The following is a 26,694-nucleotide window of genomic DNA, read 5'->3' as shown; positions in this document are numbered from 1 at the left end:
ATGGAAGAGAAAATCTCACACAGAGTAAAAGGATGTCAGCACGTCTAAGGGAACCAAGGGAATCAGATAGGCCAGACACACTGAATAGTTAATGGTCATCCATGTAACGTGGGAGTCTGTGTATACTGTAAACTACACAGGGGACTTGAACTTGTAACTCAGAATGCTCAGTCTTTAAAGAGACCTTGTCACCAACTTACAAAAATTGCAAGTAAAAGTGCAGAAAAATAGTTTTGTTTTTTTTTCCTGTCTGCGTCCATTTTAACTGTGGGAAAACAAAGCCCTGGCCAATCTATTCCAGGTATTCAACCTGCTGATCCACCTTGCAAGCTCTGTAAAATCTCACCTGCGCAATAAAGAAAAAGTGCTTCCAGCCCTTTGTGTACATGTTGCCATAGCAGTGGCAAAGGAAGTTCACTGTTCCTTTTATAGTAACTTTACACAAAGGACTGGAAAGCCATATGGTCTCACATGAAACTGATATACAGTATATGGAGGCTCTCTCATCCCTGGATGCACACATGCATCTTCGCCCCTCCCCTGCAATCTCCGCACTCTTCCAGACCTCCTCCATTTACTGGCAACAATTTATTTTTTTAACACAAAAGATAGTAAAAGGAGGGGGAGGCAACTTATACTAAAGAAGCTATTTAAAAAAAAAAAAAAAAAAAAAAAAGACTGAATGCCCGATTTAAAGCAGGCTCCTAAACTCTTGTTGCTGGGTCAACCACAGGACTGTGTATTTCTGTAGTAAACCCTCCACAGTAAGGCACTGCTGATCAAAACACTTAGGAGGGGCTTTTCAAGGTGAGGACAGTCACTGTGAAAAACAGGCTCTAACAGTAAATAGATTGAGAAGGTTTCTGGGCAATTTTAGGAAGCACATGCTGGAGAACATGGGGTGAGCTGACTATATAGAAGTACACTAAACAAGAGTGTACTGCATCAGTGTAGCAATGGTATTCTTAAAAGCTTTGTTGTGATCACAGCCAAAAGCTGTCTCATCCTGATCAAACTCCTACAAATTAAAAAGGGGGCAGAGACCTCTTCTTCTGTCTCCTCATCAGCCACAAGAACAAGATCAGAATCACAGACTAATTCAGCAGGGGAGACCAAAAGGATCTAGTTTGTGACCCAGGCAATCTGTGAAAAATGCCGCCTCTCTATATATAGATAGGAGGAAGGCTGTGTGGCCGAAAAGCCAGCAGGATTCCCACAGGGAATCAGGTTTTGGGCAGCTTTTTTAACTCTCTTCTCCCCCCCCATTTGATGCCATGAACAAATCTGAGCTAGGCCAGCGAGGTAATCTGACCTCTTGCCCCTCACAACCACAGCTGCTGCTAAGAGGGAAGGGTGTTATGTGCCAGGTGCTACAGACTGCTGAAGCTGGTAAGCGTGAAGAGATCAATGCGCTGTGGGGTCAGAAGACCAGGTGCCAAACAAGTGAGAGCACCAGAGGAAGCAAAAAGTGTGCATGAGCGTGCTGACTTCACCCTCCATGATCTGCATACACCTGAAGGAGTCATTAGGGACAGGGTTCCAGTGCTGGCAATGGATTTGGACCTGTATCTGTAGCACCGTACGGTTAATACAATGACCACGTGCCAAGGTGAGGACGCACCCAGGATCCAGTGTGCAAATCAGCATTACATTCTAGCCCCGCATCTTCTCCCAACATGGTCTGGTTCCCAAATGTTCAACTGAGGAGGCAACCTATCCAAAATGTGCAAAAATAAACCACAGTTGCTATGGTGCAGCCAGGAAGCTTGACAAATATCTCAATGAAAATTCTGCGCATAAGAGGTAAGCTAGCAAAAAAAAAACCAGACTAGTAGGAAGCAGAAGGGTTTATATAGGCCTGCAGCTTTCAAAGTTTTGCCAGTGTCCAACCAGCTTAAGGTAGCTGCAGATACCCCATAGTTATAGATTTGTAGTCTGTGTCCTGTAAGATCAAGAAATTAGTTTTTATAGGTTCCATAAACACTTTTTATTCATTCGCCTTTGAACCTGCTTACAAATTTGCCATTTTCTCTGTGGCAGTTAACAGGTCTTGTCCCTACCCCAACCTGTAACTGGACAGCGAAAGGAGAAGCTGTTTGACCAAGGAGCTCATTTGATTGACACTCTGCTTTCTCTCTCTCTGCTCTCGCATTGTTAGCACATGAGAACTGCAGCAAAACTGACCAGAACCACGTACTGTCCTTTCCTCATTCTAAGATCTGCTGTACAATAATTACAAAGTGCTGATAGTAGGTCAAACCGAGGCATTTATATTGCTTGCTTTTGTACATTAATGACAGATTTGTGTCTATATCTGGGAGGAGGTCAACTTTGACATTTCTTGTTCTTGACAAACTGCCAAATCTAGGAGCAGCTCGAAATATACCAAAATGTACAGAAATTAAAGTCCACTACAAAATCATACCTTCTGAGATAATTCGCTATACAGGTGCATCTCGATAAATTAGAATATCCTCAAAAAGTTAATTTATTTCAGTGTATCGATTCTAATATGAAACTCATATTAAAGGTGAAACTCGAAAAATTAGAATATCGTGCAAAAGTTCATTTATTTCAGTAATGCAACTTAAAAGGTGAAATATATGAGATAGACTCATTACATGCAAAGCAAGATAGTTGAAGCCGTGATTTGTCATAGTTGTGATGATAATGGCTTACAGCTCATGAAAACCCCAAATCCACAATCTCAGAAAATTAGAATATTACATGCAATCAATAAAACAAGGATTGTACATAGAACAATATCGGACCTCTGAAAAGTATAAGCATGCATATGTACTCAGTACTTGGTTTGGGCCCCTTTTGCAGCAGTTACTGCCTCAATGCAGCATGGCATGGAAGCTATCAGCCTGTGGCACTGCTGAGGTGTTATGGAAGACCAGGATGCTTCAATAGCGGCCTTCAGCTCTTCTGCATTGTTCGGTCTCATGTCTCTCATCTTTCACTTGGCAATGCCCCATAGATTCTCCATGGGGTTCAGGTCAAGCGAGTTTGCTGGCCAATTAAGCACAGTAATCCCACGGTCACTGAACCAGGTTTTGGTGCTTTTGGCAGTGTGGGCAGGTGCTAAGTCCTGCTGGGAAATGAAGTCAGCATCCCCATAAAGCTCATCTGCGGAAGGAAGCGCTCCAAAATCTCCTGGTAGACGGCTGCATTGACCCTGGACTTAATGAAGCACAGTGGATCAACACCAGCAGATGACATGGCTCCCCAAATCAACACAGACTGTGGAAACTTCACACTGGACTTCAAGCATCTTGCAGTGTGTGCCTCTCCATTCTTCCTCCATACTCTGGGTCCTTGGTTTCCAAATGAGATGCAAAAGTTGCTCTCATCAGAAAAGAGGACTTTGGACCACTGAGCAACAGACCAGGTCTGTTTTTCTTTAGCCCAGGAAAGACGCTTCTGTTGTTGTTTGTTGTTCAGGAGCAGCTTGACAAGAGGAATACGACATTTGAAGCCCATGTCCAGGATCCGTCTGTGTGTGGTGGCTCTTGATGCACTGACTCCAGCCTCAGTCCACTCCTTGTGAAAGTCCCCAACACTTTTGAATGGCCTTTTCCTGACAATCCTCTCCAGGCTGCGGTCATCCCTGCTGCTTGTGCACCTTTTTCTTCCACACTTTTCCCTTCCACATAACTTTCTATTAATGTGCTTTGATACAGCACTTTGGGAACATCCAACTTCTTTTGCAATTACCTTTTGAGGCTTTCCCTCCTTATGGAGGGTGTCAATGATGGTTTTCTGCACAACTGTCAGGTCAGCAGTCTTTCCCATGATTGTAATTCCTACTGAACCAGACTGAGAGACCATTTAAAGGCTCAGGAACCCTTTGCAGGTGTTATGGCTTAATTAACTGATTAGAATGGGACACTTTGAGCCTAGAATATTACACCTTTGCACAATATTCTAATTTTCTGACATTGTGGATTTGGGGTTTTCATGAGCTGTACGCCATCATCATTACAATTATGAAAAATCACGGCTTGAACTATCTTGCTTTGCATGTAATGAGTATCTCATATATTAGTTTCACCTTTTAAGTTGAATTACAGAAATAAATGAACTTTTGCACGATATTCTAATTTTTTGAGTTTCACCTGTATATAGATTCATCATACACAGAGTGATATATTTCAAGCATTTCTTTTAATTTTGAGGATTATGGCTTACAGCTGATGAATCTCAGAACAATAGAATATTGTGAAAAAGTTCAATATTGTAGACTCATGGTGTCACACTGAAATCAGCTAATTTAATTCAAAACACCTGCAAATGTTTCCTGAGCCTTCAAATGGTCTCTCAGTCTGGTTCAGTAGGTTACACAATGATGGGGAAGACTGCTGACTTCACAGTTGTCCAGAAGACAGTCATTGACACCCTCCACAAGGGGGGAGGGGGGTAAGTCACAAAAGGTAATTACTAAAGGAACTGGCTGTTCACACAGTGCTGTATCCAACCATAATAATGGAAAGTTGAGTGGAAGGAAAAAAAAATGTTGTAGAAAAAGGTGAACAAGCAACAGGGATAACCGCAGCCTTGCGAGAATTGTGAAGGAAAGGCTATTCAAGAATTTGGGGGCGATTCACAAGGAGTGGACTACAGCTGGCATCAGTGCTTCAAGAGCCAACACACACACACACACACACACACACACACATCCAGGACATGGGCTGCAACTGTCGCATTTCTTGTGTCAAGATACTCCTGAACCAGAGACAACGTCAGAAAAGTCTTAGCTGGGCTAAGGAGAAAAACAAAAAAATAAAAAAGGGAGGACTGGACTGTTGCTCAGTGGTCCAAAGTCCTCTTTTCGTATGAAAAGTAAATTTTGCATTTCATTTGGAAATCAAGATTCTAGAGTCTGGAGGAAGTGAAGAGGCAGAGAATCCAAGTTGAGTGAGGTCCAGTGTGAAGTTTCCATAGTCAGTGGTGATTTGGGGGAGCCATATCATCTGCCTGTGTTGGGCCATTGTGTTTATCAACTAAAATGTCAGCGCAGTCCTATACCAGGAAATTATACAGCACTTCATACTTCTTTCTGCTGACCAGCTTTATGGATGCTGATTTCATTTTCCAGCAAGACTTGGCACCTGCCCACAGTGCCAAAAGTACCAATACCTGATTTAATGATCATGGTATCACTGTGCTTGATTGGCCAGCAAACTTGCCTGATCTAAAATCCATAGAGAATCTATGGGGTATTGTCAAGAGGAAAACGAGACACCAGACCCAACAATGCAGATGAGCTGAAGGCTGCTATCAAAGCAACCTGGGCTTCCATAACACCTCAGCAGTGCCACAGGCTGATCGCCTCCACGCCGCATTGATGCAGTCATTCATGCAAAAGGAGCCCCGAACTCCTCAAGTATTGAGCGCATACTATACTGTACATACTTTTCAGTAAGCCCATTTCTGCATTTTTTTTTGTTTTTGTTTTTTATTGGTCTTATGTAATATAATTTTCAGTGTTACTGAATTTTGGGTTTTCAATAGCTGTAAGAAATCATAAAAAAAAAAAAGAAAAATGCTTGAAATATATCACTCTTTATGTAATGGATCTATATAACCTAGGAGATTAACTTTTTGAACTGAATTACTGAAATAAACTTTTTGATGACATTCTAATTTATTGAGATGCACCTGTACTTGCATGTCTGGTATGTATGCAGATTTGTAGAATTTATGCATGTGCAGCTAATAGGGAAGAAACCAGTCACTTAAAAACTAAAAGTCCAAGAGTTTCATGGAAAGGCTAATTAACTGAAAAAGCATGTGCAGTTTGAGTACCCTCACTTTAAGCTGTTTAAAAGCATAAAATCAGAAGTGATGACTTTTCACTATCAAATAGTAGGAATGATATATAGCGAATATACCACAGATTATAAAAACGAGTAAACTGCTTGCTTCATATAATGTTATATTAGAGGTGTTCCAATAAGAGAACAGGACTTCTCTGTGTTTTGACATATATGAGTGGGCATCTGGAATAACACAAGCTTTCATAAAACAGAGTTAGTCAACTACTGAACGTGATGTTTTGAAATGCAGATGGAATTCGCACAGTAAGCTAGTTCTCAACTGTGTTATCCAGCAATGTCAGAAACTGAAGAAAACTATGATCAGAAGCTTCAGTACAAAAGTGGTCAAACAAATATTTTATTAAATTGGTAGAAAAGGCAAGTAGGTTTACATATACAGTCGCAAGAAAAAGTATGTGAACCCCTTGGGCTTACGTGGAGTTTTGCATGAATTGGGCAAAAAATGTGCTCTGAACGTCATCTAAGTCACAACAATAGAAGAACACAGTCTGCTGAACATAATACTACACAAACATTAGATGTTGCCATGGTTTCATTGCACATAACATGTAAACATTCACAGTGTAGAGAGGAAAAAGTATGTGAACCTTTGGACTTAATAACTGGTTGACCCTTCTTTGGCAGCAATAACCTCAACCAAACGTTTCCTGTAGTTGCAGATCAGACCTGCACAACGATCTGGAGTCATTTTGGACCACTCCTCTTCACAAAACTGTTTCAGTGTAGCAATATTCTTGGGATGTCTGGTGTGAATCGCTCTCTTAAGGTCATGCCACAGCATTTCAATGGGGTTGAGGTCAGGACTCTGACTGGGCCACTCCAGAAGGCATATTCTGTGCTGTTGCAGCCATTGTTTTGTTGAATGACTTGTATGCTTTGGGTCATTGTCCTGTTGCATCACCCATCCTCTGCAGAGCTTCAGTTGGCGGACAGATGGTCGTACGTTTTCCTGCAAAATGTCTTGATAAACTCTGGAATTCATTTTCCCATCAATGACAATCCGTCCAGCCCTGAGGCAGCAAAGCAGCCCCAAACCATGATGCTGCCTCCGCCATGTTTCACAGTGGGGATGAGGTTTTGATGTTGGTGTGCTGTGCCTTTTTTTCTCCACACATAGTGTGTGTTCTTCCCAAACAACTCAATCTTGGTTTCATCTGTCCACAGTATATTCTGCCAGTAGTGCTGTGGAACATCCAGGTGCTCTTTTGCAAACTTCAAACGTGCTGCAATCTTCTTTTTGGACAGCAATGGCTTCCTCCGTGGTGTCCTCCCATGTACTCCATTCTTGTTTAATGTTTTCCTTATTGTAGATGTGTCAACAAAAATGTTAGCATGTGCCAGGGATTTCTGTAGGTCTTTAGCTGACACTCTGGGATTCTTCTTTACCTCATGCAGCATTCTGCGCTGTGCTCTTGCAGTCATTTTTACAGGACGACCACGCCTAGGGAGAGTAGCAACAGTGCTAAACTTTCTCCATTTGTAGACAGTCTGTCTTACCGTGGACACATGAACATCAAGGCTCAAGGAGATACTTTTGTAACCCTTTCCAGCTTCATGCAAGTCAACAATTCTTGATCGTAGGTCTTCTGAGAGCTCTTTTCTGCGAGGCATGGTTCACATCAGACAGTGCTTCTTGAAACCAGTAAACCCAAAACAGGTGTCAGCAACACATCCAATATCATCACACTGATTGGAGTCAAGGTTGGCTCACTCCTGGCTCCAATTAGCTCTGGGAGAAGTCATTAAGCTAGGGCCTCACATACTTTTTCCTCCTTGCACTGTGAATGTTTACATGTTATGTGCAATGAAACCATGGCAACATCTAATGTTTGTGTAGTATTATGTTCAGCAGACTGTGTTCTTCTAGTGTTGTGACTTAGATGACGTTCAGAGCACATTTTATGCCCAATTCATGCAAAACTCCACGTAATCCCAAGGGGTTCACATACTTTTTCTTGCAACTGTATACTTCTGTCAAGAGCCTATGCAGCTGCATCAGTCTTATATCCTTACCATGGCCTATTTGACAATTGATCTTTATTGGGGGCTATGAATTTTACCCTATGCACTTGTTATGCAAGCAATAGCTACAACCATACAAAAAAAACTTTAGAATAGTAAAAACACCAAAATCGTTCTATCTGGATAATCATCCAATATATGACTATAATCCTAAAGCCTAGAACACGAGAACATCGGACGACTGATCATCTGCTTTTTATTTTTTTGCATGCTAGTCTCAGATTGAAAAATCAGTTACTAGAGTTACTAAAGTTCTGTGAAGACCAAATACAACTTCCTGCGATGATGTAATGTTTTCTTTAATTTCCGAGCATGTGTGGTCTTGGTCACTCAATTTTTTACAGATCAATTACACAAAAATTGTTTGTTCCGTTATCTTATGAGAAACATTTTCAAGCTTGTCCCTTCTGATAATTTCACGAGCGGTTGTGATCTGCTCTTGAAAGCTGTGTACTAACGATCAGATTATCAATCTCTCCAAAAACATTTTTTTTTTCATCCAATTTTCTCATGTGTGTACTAGACTTAATGCCAGTATGAAAGTGGACTTATCAGATGTTTTTGTATATGCTTAGTGTGTGCATGCTGAGTAATGTGTATAACACCTGCAGGCATTTATATCCTTTCAAAGTGATTATAGTAGTCCTTTTGCCACTGGCTTATAGTGATTGTAAACCTTGATATTTACATAAATAAAAATAAAAAAAAAAACATTTACCTGCTCTGTGTAATGGTTTTGCACAGAGCAGCCCTGATCCTCCTCTTCTGGGGTTCCCTACCAACATGCCCTGGCTCTTTTTTGGTGTGCCACCATAGGAAGCTGCTTCCTATCATGGCACACCTGCGTGCTCACTCCCAAGCCAACTCTGTGTGTCATGCCTTCACAATCACTTTTATATTCCTTCATTCTCAGGATGGCCAGCACAATCTTTGTTTAGACTTTATCCAAAAACAGCACTTTTTTTTTTTTTTTCATTGGTCCAAGATGCTGACACAGATGATGAAATCAATAAAATTCTTGTGTGTTTCTATCTGCAGGTTTACATATTTTACATAGATCAGCTCTGACCTTGTGAGCAGTCACAAAGCTACAAGCTTTACGAGATAGGGAAATGTTTCAGAAACTTTCCAAGATTTGATTTTTTTTTTAAATGTATATCACATTAGAAAATGTAACAGAGGCCTTATTCATATTAATAAACTACATGCAGAGAAGCAGGTTGAAAAGTAAATGTCAAACTATGGCCAGGTCTTCAGAGAAAACTGGAACAGTGTATTGCTAATTAGCACCAATGAGCAAAGGAGCATCCACATTGCATACATTGTTTGCTCCCCTCTAGCATCATATCCATAATCAGAAAGGAGCACATTGTACTAAGACTTACAGTAATGGATAGCTACCATAGTTTATAATTAAGTACTGCACAAGTTGCAAACTAGTAAACTATAACTTTTCATTGATCTGCAATATTTATATACTACATCTTTTATAGTTTACCAAAACATTGCATGTAATATGTTGCATGTGTGTGCACTGAAATCAACTTTAATGTCATTTTTTCTGAAAATGTTTTCGTTTGATAAACATGTGCACGAATATCTTGTGATATAAATTGCAACTACCACCATTTTATTCTCCAAAGCCTGATTTCAGAAAATATATATTGCATTTTAACGTGTGTGCACAAACAAACCATGGCTCTGGTAGTGAAGTAGTTAATGTAAGATATAAAGAACAACGGTAACAAAAGATATATATCTCTATCTATGTTGGGAAACAGTTAAATAGATATTCAAAACTTTTTTATTTTTATTAAAATAAAAAATGTTAAGCTCACCTGCCCTGTGCAAAGGAATTGTACAGAGCAGTCCCTTGCCTCTTGTTTGGTGGTCCCCCACCAGTGCTGTCCGCTGCTGCTTCTTCCAAGTCCCCTCTCAGCAAGCTTTGTGCTATGGTGGCACCTAAGCTGTGTGCATCCATAGACACCCACACAGTAGTGGGGGCTACTCCCTCCTCACAGGATTTGACTGACAGCAGCAGGAAACTATTGCTTCCATGGCTCTCAATGAAGCCTGTGAATCCACAAAAGGGAGGAAAGTGGATCTGCCGGTGGAAAAGCGTTGGATGGTGTGTGGTATCAGGTGCTCAGAGAACATGCAGAGCTAAAGATACCACTCACAGGCTGTGTGCTGGAACTTTCCTCTCCCGTCACCCAACTCTTGGCTGTGAGAAGTGACTTATGCCAATAGCAGAGGAATGAGGCAGCAAGAGGAAACACATTACTGCTTCGGATAGAGACAAGTATACAATATAGGACATGCTTTCTTCATATTTCGTGTCCAAGGTTTGCATTCACTTTATGGTAAAAAAACATTTGGTCTTTATAACCACTTTAAATCCATGGAGTTACTTCTGCTTTGATACGCACAACGAAAGTATTCAGTATATAATTTTTTTTTTCAAATTTACAGGACTCTATATTTTTCTTCACCTTTACATGCAAGTCAAGTAATCCATCAAAAGTGACAGTTGGGACTGACTACTATACTTACGTGGGTTCTTACAATGGTCAACTTTTGTTCATAGGCCAAATGTTATCCTTGCTCATTATTACCCTATCCTTGCTCATTATTACCCTATCCTTGCTCATTATTACCCTATCCTTGCTGCTCTAAATGCTTAGCTAGAGTAGGGCTTTATTTTGTTACTTATTGAAGTCCAGGCAGACATGAAAGGTACAAATTAATGCAGATTTGTATGAGTTAATTTTTTTTTTTTTAATGTAAACATTGTTCTTGAATTTGACTTATCAGCTTCTCAACATCTACTGTATAGTTTAAATCAGAGAGATGCAGGAGGGAAAAGCAGCACATGGAGCCAAACAGGTGAGCTACAACGCAATAAATATGCTCATAGAAGAGAACAGAGTGACAGAGATAAAAATCAATGTGCTGCTTATTGCCTAGCCAAAGGGTGCGAATTTGAAGGATGCCAAAAGTAAAAAAAATAAAAAAAAAAAAAAGTTATATTCCCCTGTGCTATGGGACAGAGCTACAGCAGATAAAATGAGTATTGCATATATTTCTAAAAAGGTACTATTGACATGAATTTTCACGTCGGTAACAACCCATGCAATCCTACCTAAACAACCCATGCAATCCATACCTACAAAGAAACTAAAACAAATAGGTTTAGAAAATAAAGCTATGTGTAATAAAATGGAATGACACAGGGAAAAAGTATTGCACACGCTAATTGAAATTTAATACTTTGTACAAAATCCTTTGTTGGCAATGACAGCTTTGAGATGCCTCCTGTATGGAGAAGATAGTTGCATGCATTGCTGAGTTGTGATTTTGGCCCATTCTTCCAATCTTCAAATCTTGAAGGTTCCATGGACCTCTTCTATGAAATCTTTAGTTCTTTCCATATATCTTCTATTTGATTCAAGTCAGGTGATTGGCTGGACCATTTTAGCAACTTTATTCTCTTTCTTTGCAACCAACTGAGAGTTTCCTTGGCTTTGTGTTTGGGATCGTCTTGCTGAAATGTCCATCCTCGTTTCATCTTCATCATCCTGGTAGATAGATTTTTTTTTTTTTTTACTCAAAAATGTCTTGGTACATTTTTCCATCCATCCTTCCTTCAATGATACGTTTGCCAGTACATTATGCCAAAAACCAGCCCCACACCATGATCTCACCTCCAAACGTCACTATTAGTATGGTGTTTTTGGGGTGATGTGCGGTGCCCTTTGACCTCCAAACATGGTGTGTATTGTGGCATCTAAAGAGTTCAATTTTGGTCTCATCTCACCAGACTATATTCTCCCAGTATTTCACAGGCTTGTCTATGTGTTGTGCAGCAAACTTTAAATGAGCTTCAACATGCTTTTTCTTCAGCAATGGAGTCTTGCACAGTAAGCGTGCATACAGGCCATGACGGTTGAGTGCATTACTTATTGTTTTATTTGAACCAATTGTACCTGCTAATTCCAGGTCTTTCTGAATCGCTCTATAAGTGGTCCTTGGCTCTTGAACAACTCTTTTTTCACTCCTCAGTCAGAAATCTTTCAAGGAGCACTTGGTTGTGGCCGGTTTATGGTGAAATGATGTTCTTTCCACTTCTGGATTATGGCCCTGACAGTGCTCACTGGAACATTCAGACGTTTAGAAATCCTTCCATAACCAATGCCATCAGTATGTTTTGCAACAATAAGGTTGCGAAGGTCTTGAGAGAGCCCTTTACTTTTACCCATCATGAGATGTTTCTTGTGTGACACCTTGATAATGAGACACCTTTTTATAGGCCCTCAGTTAAGACTGAAGCAGCGTATATCAATTTGCACTGACAAGGGGCAGGAATGCTTTCTAATTAGAGATAGATTTCATAGTGTCTTGGCTTTCCATGCCTTTTTGCATCTCCCTTTCTTCAGGTGTTTAAGTACCTTTTCCCTGTTTAATTCCATTGTATTAGACCTAACTTAATTTCTGAACTTGTTTTGGTTTCTTTGTTTGTGGATTGCATGGGTTGTTATGTTATTAATGTTATGGGTTGTTAACCAACAAGTGGTAAAATTTCATGTGAAGGCAATTGGTTCCACTAGATTTTAGTTAGGAGCAGAGTAAAGGTGGCTGAATACAAATGCATGCTACACTTTTTCAGATATTTGTAAAAATGTTGAAACCCTTTTATCATTTTCCTTCCACTTCACAATTACATGCCGCTTTGTGTTAGTCTATCACATCTAAATAAAATACATTTACAATTTGGTTGTAACATGACAAAAATGTGGATAATTTCAAGGGGTATGATTACTTTTTCAAGGAACTGTATATTTACTGAGAAAAATGGTGACGTGTTCAATACTTAATTTACCCACCATATGTAAATCTCAGGATTGGATAGGCAGATGTACAAATCCTTTGCCATGTAAAACAGCTACCTTATATGCTTTTTATTATGTTTATTTAGCCATTTGCCTGCAGTTGAGCATTTAAGTCCATCTAAACTACACGCCCATTTTAGACAACCCTATCAGAAGTGTGACACAACTGCATTGATTTTATTGCAAAACGAACAGCACTGTCACCCTAATAAAGGAAGCGGAAAATCAAAGGATCAAGTGGAAAAATCTACAGGCAGAATCAAGTTAAAATCTGTTATGGGAGCCATTCATGTTTAAGTCCACTTGGGGTATAGATAAACCAGACACAGTTGGACTGTGCTGGGCAACCATTTCAGAGCAGTCCCACCACATGACAAGGCAAAATGCTTCGACTCCAGTGTGCCCGGTTCACAGTACTGCACTGCGGTGGTGTACGGGCAGGGCAGTGTGCACTGAAAAAGTATCTTCAGTATTTTACTTAATTAAATGTCTCTGTGACATTTCAATAAAGTTCATTAACCTCCTTAGCGGTTTTCCCGAGTGTAGCTCAGGGTAAAATTTCAATACCAAGAGTGGTAACCCTGAGCTACACTCAGGCTTACCATGCGGCGTTGCTCAGGGGGTCCCTGCAGCACTTACCTTGTCCTTTGCTTCCGCGATGTGTCCCCTGCAGCGTCCCCGGCCATCTCCTCCGGCCGATGCCAGCATTCGGCTTCCGTGTTCTGGTCCCTGTGACGTCGGGACATACGGGCGCCGGAACCGGCAGGAAATTTGAAATTTTTTAAAAATGTCATTGCTGTTTTAATGCATTTCACATATATTTTGTCCCTACTGCTTTGTCCTGTGCCCTGCCTGCATGTTGAATGTTCTTTCTGCCTGGAAATTTAGAAAAGTCCATGGCGTCCAAAATGGGTCCCTTTACATCAAAAGTGGTTTTAGACCAGCTAGAGAACAGCGATAGTAAATCAAAACCACTTGCAGAATTGAGTGATAATGATTTGTGGGGAAATTCGTCAGACACTGAAAACGATTTTGCGACTTTGCTCAGCGATGTGCGAATTTGCCTCTGTATTTCAAATTTCTGTGTTTTTGGTTTGATTATAATATTGAATTAAAATTATTATTATATTATTTTTTCTGATTATTTATTAAATTATAATTTCGTGTTTCAAGTTTTATCATATCCGGAATGTTTACTAGACTCTTGTTCGGACAGATTTCAGTGAGTTATTCCTAAAAATTACAGCCTACAATAAAAAACTACATATTTCCATGCAAAAAAATGGAACCGCTTTTAGCACAAAAAAAAAAAAATTGGAAAGAATCATACCGCCGAGGAGGTTAAAGGAGAAAAAAAAAAAAAAAAAAAAAAAAAGTATGATTGACAAAGATTGGCACTAAAGCAATATCACTGGAACTTACCGCACACGAGCCCTGCATTAGAACACAGCGGCTGGTGTAAATTCATCCTTAAAGTACAACTAAAGCAGGCTAATGAATCAAAGCTAGTTAAGATGCAATATGCAAGTACCATAAGATAAACAAAACAACTACCCTACTTGACTGAGCGAAATCCTTCTTTCATTTATTTCTCACATTCTTCCCAGACATTGCAGCTCACAGTGCGAGGGTTTCAGCAACAAAAGGCAGTGTTGTCAATCTAAGAGGCAGTGGACAAGACAAGGTGTATTCAGGTGCTGACTGACAAGCTCCAAGCTTGTGAATCAGTAATGACAATGCTGATAGCCATTCCTCCTTGCCTATATGACGCCGACAACTCTTCTCTAAATTCAGGAGCAGTGCAGCTACCCTGTCACAGGCAGCTGCATTAAAGCTGTTCCAGCTGTTTTTGTGTTTATTAAAAGTCAGTAGCTACAGGTTTGTAGCTGCTGACTTTTAATAAACACACACTTACCTGTCCCAGAGTCCAGCGATGTTCTCACCCGCACAGTCGTCCTCCCCTCCATCCCTCAACTGTGGGCACCAGGCTGTGACAGCTTGCGGCTTCACAGCCCGGTGCCCACTGCGCATGCACGAGTTGTGCTGCACCTCCTAATTGGTCCGGCAGTCTCCTGCAACCTGTGAAAGTTCCCAGGAGATTGTGGGAGGGGGCCGAACGAAGTTGAGCCAATAATTGGGCAAACAAGTGGAGCTTCCACTTGAGTGGAACTCCGCTTTAAGTGGACTTCACTGGCAGAATAGGTATTTTGTTTGACTTTGCAGGGGAACTAAGGGAAAACACCACTTTTTAATGGGAGGACAGTATATTTTAGTATAACCTCTATTTTATTCAGAAGATTTATTGCCAAGAACAGATTTTAACGAAAAGAATGACCAAAATTCCTTATGCTACAGCTCAACACAAAAGTTGTTTTACCATTTTTGACTGGACCCCTAATTCTTTGTTTAATGTTTTTGCATTTCACAAGGTGTACTCCTTAACCATTTCAAAACCAGTCCCTTTTACTCCCATCTTGCCCAGGCCAATTTTCAGCTTTCAGCGCCGTTGCACTTTGAATGACAATTGCGTGGTCATGCAACACTGTACGCATAAAAAACTTTTATCATTTTTTTCATGCAAATAGAGTTTTATTTTGGTGGTATTTAATCACTACTTCAGTTTTTTATTTTTGCTAAATAAACAAACACCCCCCCCCCCCAAAAAAAAAAAAAAAAATCACAACACTGTTTTCTTCTTTTGTTAAAACATTTTGCAAATGAACAGTTCTTCATAAATTTAGGTCAAAATATATTCTGCTACATTTCTTTAGTGAAAATAATCAAAAATCAGTGTATATTATTTAGTCTGTAGGAAAGTTATAGAGTCCGCAAACTATGGTATATAAATCTGACAATCAATCCTTATGTACTGACAGCCAATCTAATTTCTGGAGGTCCGAAATGCCAGTAGACAGTACAAGGTATTTAGTAGGAGACAGGGGGAGTTTTTTGAAGTTGTAATTTGTTGTCACATTTTTTTGTAAAATGAAGAAAATTTTAAATAAATAAAAAATTACATTCACACCTTTTTTTTTCTACATATTGTCACCAGTCCAGTGCTATAATATAACTGGTGCAGTGGTGATCAGGGAGCCTGATTGGTGACAGTACGTAAAACAAAATGAAATAAGATTATTTAATCTCTATTTGTTCAATTTTTTTTTTTAAGACACTGTGACCAGAGCAATACAATGTTACCATAGTAACATTGTACTACTCTGGGCAAATGAACAAGATATTTATTTTTAAACATTACCATTGCTAATACCAATGTATTTGATATTAGCAACCATTTTTACTGAAAGAAACTGATTTAGTCTGTTGTGATTAGCTGTGATTGGACAAAGCTTATCACATAGTACATATGGGCTGTGATCAGGGTGGATAAAAAAATCAATGATTTAAAAAAAAAAAAAAAAAAAAGATTTTTTTTATTTAAAATCGGATTTTTTAAAATCAAATGCTTTTTGAGGAAAATATATTACCATCCAAAGGTTATTCCATCATGAAATAAAGATTCGTTTTTTAATTATGTAGAATAAAGGCTGTATATGTTTAATTTTTTTGGTAAATAAATTCCATTAATCCATTCACAATGTCATGCTCTTCCAGAGGTTTTTGTAAGATTATTGGGCAGTTTCTCTGCCTACAAGATATTATCACAGATGCTTGGTTTACTTTTGCAGTTCTCAAAACTGAATTTGACTCAGCGGAGATCACATGCCTCTTCTTCACAGCAAAAATGTTATAACAGTTAAGAAAAAGACCTTAATCCTAACTTCTACAAACCTATGAATACAGAATCAACCCCTTCAGTGCTAAGTTTCAAGAAGTTCAGTGAATAGAAACAATATTTTTCTGATTGTTTGGAGTGGAATAGATCTGCACAAGAAGAAAGTGAAACTAAGTGTGAGGAAGAAGGGGCTGAGTCTACGTTTTTTAAAATATATATATTTTGTTTAGCCAAATTAGTTAAACATGGATGTTTGTTTAAGCAAATAACATATGCTGGAATGTTATTGTTTCAGTTGAATAAATCTATTTAAATTGTTATTAAGGTAATGATTATTTTTCTCCTTCCTAAGTACAACAGAAAAGTTGTCCAAATATGAATGATTAACCTATTAAACTGGGGATAAAAAAAACTAATATGAAAAGTTGTTATTCTAAAAATCTTCATCTACATGCATATTAACATTATACCAGCAAGAATTAGTCTTTATGTAGAAAACTATGATTTAAATCAAGCCCACCCTGGCTGTGATTGGCCCCATCTATACCATATGACCAATCACTTCTAACAACACATATGTATACAAGGATAGAATGAAAGCAAGCCATCCATTGTATACAATTGTCATGTGATTTGCTGTGATTGCTCACAGCGGTCACATGTCACTGGCAGCACACCAGTGTCGTGATCTGTCACAGCCAGTGACAGATTACGCCGCTGCATGGCCCCAGAAGGGGCACCTTCTGACAGGACATCATATGACGCCCACTCAGGAGTGTCCCGCCCAACATACAGTGAGGAACAGAAGTATTTGAACACCCTGCGATTTTGCAAGTTCTCCCACTTAGAAATCATGGAGGGGTCTGAAATTCACATTGTAGGTGCATTCCCACTCTGAGAGACTCTGAGAGAATTAAAAAAAAATTCAGGAAATCACATTGTATGATCTTTAAAGAATTTATTTGTCTTGCACTGCTGAACATAAGTATTTGAACACCTGAGAAAATCAGTGTTAATATTTGGTACAGAAGCCTTTGTTTGCAATTACAGAGGTCAAACGTTTCCTGTAGTTCTTGACCGGGTTTGCACACACTGCAACAGATATATTGGCCCACTCCTCCACACAGATCTCCTCTATATCTGTCAGGTTTCGGGGCTGTCACTGAGCAACACAGAGTTTCAGCTCCCTCCAAAGATGTTCTATTGGATTTAAGTCTGGAGACTGGCTAGGCCACTCCAGAACCTTGATATGCTTCTTACGGAGCCACTCCTTGGTAATCCTGGCTGTGTGCTTCGGGTTGTTGTCATGTTGGAAGACCCAGCCACGACCCATCTTCAATGCTCTGACTGAGGGATGGAGGTTGTTGCTCAAAATCTCACAATAAATGGCCCCATTCATCCTCTCCTTAATACAGTGCAGTCATCCTGTCCCCTTCACAGAAAAGCACCCCCAAAGCATGATGTTACCACCCCCATGCTTCACAAGTAGGGATGGTGTTCTTGGAATGCAACTCATCCTTTTTTCTCCAAACACGACGAGTGAAGTTTAGACCAAAAAGTTCTACTTTGGTCTCATCTGACCACATGACTTTCTCCCATGCCTCCTCTGGATCATCCAGATGGTCATTGGCAAACTTCAGACGGGCCTGGACATGTGATGACTTGAGCAGGGGAACCTTCTGTGCAATGCATGATTTGAAACCATGACGGCGTAGTGTTCTACCGACAGTGACCTTTGAAACTGTGGTCCCAGCTCTCTTCATGTCATTGACCAGCTCCTCCCTTGTAGTTCTGGGCTGATTCCTCACCTTTCTTATCAGTGATACCCCACGAGGTGAGATCTTCCATGGAGCCCCAGTCCGAGGGAGACTGACAGTCATCTTTAACCTCTTCCATTTTCTAACAATTGCTCCAACAGTTGATCTATTTTCACCAAGCTGCTTGGCAATTGCCCCCGTAACCCTTTCCAGCCTTGTGGAGGTCCACAATTTTGTCTCTGATGTCTTTAGATAGCTCTTTGGTCTTGCCCATGGTAGTAGTTGGCGTCTGACTGTGGGGTGGACAGATGTCTTTAAAGAGCTCAGACAAGTGCTACTAAGTTAGATTAATGAGTGGAGTAGAGGTGGACTTTTTAAAGGCACAGTAACAGGTCTTTGAGAGCCAGAATTCTTGCTGTTTCTTAGGTGTTCAAATACTTATGTTCAGCAGTGCAAGACAAATAAATTCTTTAAAAATCATACAATGTGATTTCCTAAATTTTTTTTTTTAATTCTGTCTCTCAGAGTGGGAATGCACCTACAATGTGATTTTCAGACCCCTCCATGATTTCTAAGTGGGAGAACTTGCAAAATCGCAGGGTGTACAAATACTTCTGTTCCTCACTGTATAGCAGATTGACTGCTGGGACACTCATTCTGAGATGTTAAAGTAAAACTAAAAGGCAAAACTCCCACCCCATTTTTGGATAGAGTAAGGGTCCATTCACACCAGTGGGTGTGCGCTTCAATGCAGATCCTGACGCATCACACTTTTCACTTACTTTTTTTTAACCAATTGCAGAACGGGCCTATTCTGACACTTTTTGTTTACATGTAAAAATCTGTCTTTTTATTTTGCTAGAAAATTGCTTAGAACCCCCCAAAAATTATATATATTTTAAAGGAGAGGCCCTACAGAATATAATGGTGGGTTTTGCAAATTTTTTTATGTCACACGGTATTTGTGCAGATGTTTTTCAAATGCTTTTTGGGGGGGGGGGGGGGGGGAAATACACTAATGCACAAAAACACAATATAAGGCGCCGAACAAAACAGATGATATCTAACTTGTCACAATTTTAAATTACACAAACCCATGGAATAGCTCCGAACTATGGTAATTAAAAATCTCCATATGTAAAGGCTTAAAAGCCTTTTCAAGTTACCAGTTTAGAGTTACACAGGAGGCCTGGGGCTAAAATTATTGATCTCGCTCCGACGTTAAAAGGCGATACCTCATGTGTGGTGCAATTGCCGCTTTTGCACTGATGTGGGACTGACGCATGTGAGCACAGTGACTTTAAACTTTGAGTTTTTATATTTTGACATAGTCTCTAAAGTTTTCTCTTTGATCCTTTTTTAATTACTATCACAAGGCCTTGCGATAACATGGGTGGAGACAGGTACTCTTTATTGAGATATCTGGGGTCTATTAGACCCCAGATCTCTCCTCTGACCTTAAAAGCATCTGATCATACCAAGATCGGTCAGATGCTTTTTACAAGTCATACTGTAAATGACTTGTTTATATGCTGGGGGAACTGAAAGCAACAGAATACTTGTTGCCTCCGGTTTCTAATACCGTAGAGATGATTGAGGAAAAAACTGGTCCCTGATCACCTCTATGGTAGGCCAGAGGAACCAGCAGTTTCAGTCCTGGGCTCCTAGGTGGGACGGGAGAGTCTTGAGAGGCAGCAGAGAGCAGTGGGACCCCCTTCTGCCACCTGTAGAAGCAATTGATCGACTAATTAATCATGATAACTGCTATCACTAAAAAAAAAAAAATAGGCTGGTGAAAAAAAAAAAAAAAAAGATAGCAAGATAATGTCTGTAGCTGCAGGCAGGTATAACAACTTTAAGCTGGTGGTTAAAACAAACATAAAGTTCTATCAGCCAGAACTGTGGTGACCGTGCCACACTACAACAAGATTGCACACATCGTAGGAATAGCAGCCCAATGCAGTCCCACCGAACCTGGTGTGAATGTACCCTAATGGAAAGTTTTTTGCCATTTGTATCCTTTGGGAATATTTCCCTTCACCTCATGTTCCATAGCCAAAACAGGAAGGGAGAGGAAATTCCTGGTTATCACCAATACTAGTGCCCTCCATTGGAAGATTTCTCCTCTATTAGTGTTCAGGGGACAACTCAAAATTTGGGAGTTTCTTTAACTCTTGGTGAGAACGGTCACCATAACAATCTGAGATCAAAAATCTTTCTAACAGGGACACAGACAATAAACCTGACAGGTGTTCTATTCCTTTCCATTCTGGCAACCACCACCACAAACTATCCTTAATAATACTTTATAAAATTAACTATCTTAGGCTACGTTCACACTAGCGTTGTGTGCAGGTGGCAGAGAGGCGTTTGGGAAGCGTTTTTACGGCTTCCCAAACGCCTCTGACAATTCTGCACATTGCAGCACAGGGTGCTGTTCTAATGGGAGCGTTAGCGTCGCGGCAAAACGGACACCTCTGGTCAAGTCAGGAGGCACTGAAGCCCTCTAGTCTATGGTGCCGCTCCGCAAATGCCCGGCTGGCGTTTGCGGTGCGACGCGGTTGCGGGGCGTTTGCAGAGTGGTAACACCATTTAAACTTCATTATAGGCGTTTGTGGGGCGTTTTTAACGCTCAGCAAACGCTTAGCAACCGCCGCTAAACCGTGCATGCGGCGTTTGCCGAGCATTAAAAACGCTCTGCAAACGCCAGACCAATGCTTGCCAAACGCAATAGGGGCGTTTGGCAAGCATTGGGTTTTAGGGCTCGTTCACACTTGACTGTTTTACCAAGATTCCACTTGCACTTCTGATTAACAGATTGTGCACCTAGGATCTACACCCTACACCAGGGGCATGTAACCCTAGCACTCCCACTGTGGTGACACTACAAATTCCATCATGTCCGTAGCTATTAAGAGTCTTGCAATGCCTCATGGGAACTCCCCTGAACTCACCTCTATCCAAACTTCATAGTCACGCGGTTTGAGTCCAATCAACTGCAGGCTGCATTATTAAAGTATATGTGAAGCCTCACCTTGTATAACAATCCACACGGTTTAAAATAAAAATGTTCTTTTTCACAGGTGATCACATGATCTCTGTACTCAGCTGCATAAGGGGCTTAGAGAACTAGGGGTGGGGAACCAGCAGTACACTGATCCTCCTAGTAAATGGCTGTGTAGGGAATTGTCAGCACAAGTCTGACCACTGGAGGACAGGCAGACTGTGATCCCAGCACAGCCAGAAAACTGATCATGCTTGGAAGGATTTGCTTCTATGAAAAGGAAGAAATACCAAGAGAATAGGATCCTTTTTAGGCCTCATGCACCCTGGACATTTTTGAAACTGCTCTTAGGGGCATCTAACTGCCCCTGCATGTTAGTTCATGGACACAGATATTTAGAAGAAGAAAAAAAAAAGACCCCACTGCCAGAGCATCTTAGAGCCTCCGACGGGGCGGGAGAACTGTTAGTAAACAAAACAATTCTCCTCCCAGTCATCTAGTTCACACTGCGTTGAATGGCTGTGCACAGCCCCACTGATGCACACTGTCACAGCCCCATAGTAATACACACCCAGCACACCGTTAACCCTTTGATTGCCCCAGATGTTAACTCCTTCCTGCCCAATGCCATTAGTACAGTGTCAGTGCTTTTTATTAGCACTAATCACTGTATTGTGTCACTGGGGATGTCAGTGACACCAAATCAGTTCCCCCCAGTGTCAGAATGCCCACCGCAGTGCTACTATAAGTCACAGATCTCCGCCATTACTAGTAAAACGTTAAGAAAACAAAATCCCAGTATATATACCGCCATTTGTAAAAGCTAAAACTTTCGTGTAAACCAATTAACTTACATGTATTGGGAATTTTTTTTTTAGCAAAGACATGTAGCAGAATACATTTTGGCCTAAACATAGAACAAATTTGATTTTTAAAATTTTTTTACTGGACATGTTTAAATTGTTTTTTTCTCAAAATTGTCTGCCTTTTTTTTTTTTTATAGCGCAAAAAAAAAAAAAAAAAAACAAAAACACAGGCGATCAAATACCACGAAAGAAAGCTCTGTTCGTGGGAAAAAAAAAAAAAAAAAAGGGACATAAATTTCATTTGGGTGCAGTGTTGCATTACCACACAATTGTCAGTTAAATTAACGTAGCGCCGTAACGCAAAAAATGGCCTTGTCAGGAAGAGGAGGGGTAAATCCTCAGGAGGGCAAGTGGTTAATGTAGACACACATCCACATGGGCATGTGTCCATACAAGGACACTGACATCAGCAACATCCCACCCCTTTGTTTACATGTGCTGCAGAATGGTGAATGGTTCAGCATGCAGCTGACTGGACAAAACGAGAAAAAAAAAAAAAGGAAGTGCACATATTTGTGGATAGAAAGGAGTTTGGAGGACACCCACACTTATCCCTAAACCATGAATGCAGGTTACCTACATGCATGCTGTCCGAGGTTTCAGGCTTGCTTCACACCAATGCACTTTGCTTTTGATCCGTTTTTGCATTTTGCTCTGCGTTGTGTTTTTCCACAAGTGGTTTGCATTTTTTTCTCTTTTGAAGGGGAAATGTTTTTGTTACTGGACAGAATAAAAATGCAACAAAAACCACACTACATGTGTTTCAGCAGCATCTCCATTTAACTCTATACTCCTAGATTGTAAGCTCAAAAGAGCAGGGCCCTCGAACCCCTCGTGTATTGTATTGTTTCTGGCTTGTCTCATGTTCTGTCCCCCTTGCTATTGTACAGCGCTGAGCAAACCCTTTGGCGCTATATAAATACTGTATAATAATAATAGCAAAAAAAGCTACTTTTCTTGTTTAAAAAAATTTCCTTGATCCTTCCTAAAAATGCAGCAGCTGAAAAACGCATAGATAACTTGTCCCATAGGAAGCCATGTTAAATGGACCGTAGTGCGTTTCTGCAAAACCCACTGGTGTGAACCAGGCCTTGTACCAGGCTCACACTAATGTGATGCAGGACACTGCATGTAATATGCACAATAATCGTACTGCATTCCTGTGCGAATTACAAGCAGTGCGATTTGAGCCACACAGTTATAATGGCTCAAATTGCATCGCATCCGCACCAAAAAGGTGCAGGACCCGTTGCATGGGTGTTCTCACTTATGCGATTTCTGGCAATCGCATCACCTTTTGTGATCTGTTCTTGTGTGTCAATTTAACTGACATCTGCACCAGATTGCATGAATGCAATGCGTTGCGGTAAACGCTCAGGATTCGTAGTGTTCCCACATCACATCAGTGTGCACCGGGTCTTTATATGATCTGCATGGGTCACAAGTGCATATTGTCCAAACTCCAGATTTTCTCAGATCAGTGTGTTTTGTCTAACCAAATGTCAAATGAAAAAAAATAAATAGAATACATAAAATTAACTGCTTCCCGTCCACCCTATAGCAGATATACTGCTACAGGGTGGCACAGGTGCACAAAATAACATACATATATGTGATTTTGCATTTCCGGGTAGGGGCACAGGCACCCTATCCATGCCGCCATTCGCAGCTGTGGCTGTCAATCACCGGGTCCCAGCCGGTGATTACTATCCGGTGATTGCCGATGATCTCCGACGGGGCAGGTAAACAAAACAGTTCTCCTCCCTGTCAGCTCGTGCACATTGCTTTGAATGGCTGTGCACAGCCATGCAAAGCAGTATGCTTACTAGGGATGCACCGAAATTCCGGTGACCGAAACATTTCAGCCGAAAACACCCCTTCCGGCTGTTGGCCGAAATGAAAAAAAAGGCACCAATACAGGTCCCGAAAAAACCCTGCCCCTCACAGCCGCCCGCCGCCGCCGCTCAGTAATTCAGTCTTACCTGAGAAACCACTGATCCCGGCGCTGGGCATAGAGATAGGTGAAGGAAAGATGGCTGCCACACATCTCTATGCCCTTGGAGGACCGGAGCGATGTCACTTCTGGTTACGACCATTTTTTTTTTAAAGCTCTAGATCAATGCTTTTTTTTGATCCAATGCTTTACATTGCAGAAGAGAGATGTGGGGTCTTATTGACCCCATATCTCTCCATAAAGAGGACCTGTCACTAATTATTTCTATCACAAGGGATGCAGATATTTCTTGTGATAAGAATAAAATTGATTACAATATTTTTTTTTTTTTTTTTAAAAAGGAACAGTGCAAAAAATAAATAAAACATTAAATACATTTTTTTTGCCCCTGTCCCCCAGTAGTGGTGAATACATACGTAGGCCATACCCACATATGTAAAATGGTGTTCAAACCACACGTGAGTTATCGCCACGATTGTCGGAGCAAGAGCAATAATTCTTGTACTAGACCTCCTCTGTAACATTACACTAACCTGTGTACATTTTTAAAGCATCACCCATGGAGATTTTTAAGTACCACAGTTTCATGCCATTCCACAAGCATGCACAATTTTAAAGCATGAGCACGTTGGGTATCTATTTACTCGCCGTAACATTCTCTTGCATATTTTACAAAACAATTGGGGTATAAGTATTGTATTTTGTATACTTTGTTTTATCTATGTTACCCCTCCCTACGAACAAAATAAAAATTTTGAACAAGAAAACAATTGGGGTAGATATTTTTTTTTTTTGATCAAAGTATTTTTTTCCAAAAAATATATATTAGTTTTTAAAACAGGCGCATTTCAGTTTCAGTACCAGAATTTCCATTTCGGTGCACCACTAGTGCTTGCAGTGAAGCACAGACACAGCCCCTAGTAAAACACACCCAGCGCACAGTTAACCCTTTGATCCCCCCAGATGTTAACCCCTTCCTGCCCAGTGCCATTAGTACAGTGTCAGTGCTTTTTATTAGCACTGATCACTGTATTGGTGTCACTGGGGATGTCAGTGACACAGAGTCAGTTCCCCCCTGTGTCAGAACGCCCACCGCAGTCCTAGTATAAGTCGCTGACCGCCACCATTATTAGTAAAAAAAAAAACAAAATTCCAGTATACAGACCACCAATTAAAAACGCTATAAAACTTTCATGTAAACCAATTAATTTGCAGGTATTGGGCTTTTTTTTTTTTTTTTAGCAGACATGTCGCAGAATACATTTTGACCTAAATGAATATTTGGTTATAAACTAGATTTTTTTTAATTTTTTACAGGACATGTTTAATAGCAAAAAGTCCAAAATATAGTTTTTCTCAAAATTGTTGTTTTTTTTTAATAGCGCAAAAAATTTAAAAACACACAGGCGATCAAATACCACGGAAAGAAAGCTCAATTCATGGGAAAAAAATTTCATTTGGGTGCAGCGTCGCATGACTGCACAATTGTCAAAGTAACGCAGCGCCATAATGCAAAAAATGGCCTGGTCAGGAAGGGGGGGGGGGAAATCCTCTGGAGGGCAAGCGGTTAAAAATGAAGCATTAGTAAACAATGTCCTGTGATCTCCAGCACACAGTGGCCTACAGGTCACGTCCTAGGACAGGGCTCAGAATAACACCTCACAGGCCAAGCTAGTGCACGGCTACCTGTCCAGCCAGAACAGAAAGTTAAGCCAGCCCCAGCATACACATAAGCAATCATTGTGTACAGTAAACACGTCCACTCTCCACATCACATACAGTACGACAACCTGTAGTCATTCCATACAATGTTCATGCACGCTCCAACACGACGTGCCTGCCCCTCATACACCTCTACACAGGTAGCCCGTCCTGTCACTGCGCCTATGGATGTGATACGACACAGCTTGTGCTGTTCTCCTGTCCAATGATGTCACTGCTCCTCTCACACTCACTGCGCAGGTTGCTGACCAGCTCGGAATGGCTGGCTCCCCCTGACTTCCAGGCCATGACTGCACACAGCGCACGGAGCAGGTACTCTGCTGCTTTCAGCGCGGCGACTGCGCCCAGCAGCTTGCCCAGGAAGCCCAGCACCCCCAGCCAGGAGACGTCATCCGGGGGCCCGCTGGAGGAGAGGGCGGGGCTACGCACATGCTCAGGGCCGTGTGAGAGGCGAACGGCTACGCCCAGTTCAGTCGCACACGACGCATTTTCTGCCACGCCCAGCGATGGCATTGGTGCACGTGATGCGGTGTCGGGCGCGCGCTAGGCGGTGACGGCTGAATGGGGGTTTTAGTTGGCGGCTGGAGCTTGGAAGGCCGCAGCCTATGTTCATGTCGTCTCCGGCTGTCAGAAACCGGGCGATAGTGACATAGTGCACGTCTTCTGTCTTCGGGCACAGCGCGCTGCTAGAATCCAATACGAGCGTGCGGCGTGACGTGCTGCAGTGCGAAGTGTACTGTGCATGTTCAAAATAAGGGTGACAAGGCCACGCCCTCCAGTGGTGGGCCGGCCTGCCAATGGTACGTGCTGCAGCTGAGGAAGCTTAAAGAGACCCTGTCACCATATCCTGCCCTAATAAAGGATAAGGTCACCTTTTAGGAAAAAAAATAATAAATGCACATTT

General features: G+C 41.0%; 1 protein-coding gene across 2 annotated transcripts in view; it reads right to left on the bottom strand.

Moving 5' to 3' along the window:
• PCMT1 (protein-L-isoaspartate (D-aspartate) O-methyltransferase) overlaps positions 1 to 26,493 on the bottom strand; it is a 99,425-nt gene extending 72,932 nt beyond the window's left edge. Inside the window, exon 1 of one of the 2 annotated variants that reach the window (XM_089676277.1) lies at positions 26,024 to 26,493. In XM_089676277.1, the coding sequence (XP_089532403.1) occupies positions 26,024 to 26,303 (280 nt within the window). In that variant the 5' untranslated portion in view covers positions 26,304 to 26,493. The remainder of the gene's footprint in view (positions 1 to 26,023) is intronic. The other variant, XM_089676278.1, reaches the window with a different exon arrangement.
• Positions 26,494 to 26,694: the final 201 nt, after the last annotated feature.

This window comes from Staurois parvus, unplaced genomic scaffold (genome assembly GCF_062004578.1).
Source record: "Staurois parvus isolate SC_StPar_1 unplaced genomic scaffold, SC_StPar_1.0 ptg000165l, whole genome shotgun sequence".
Taxonomy (NCBI): Eukaryota; Metazoa; Chordata; class Amphibia; order Anura; family Ranidae; genus Staurois; species Staurois parvus.
This window is presented reverse-complemented; position numbering and strand designations above follow the sequence as displayed.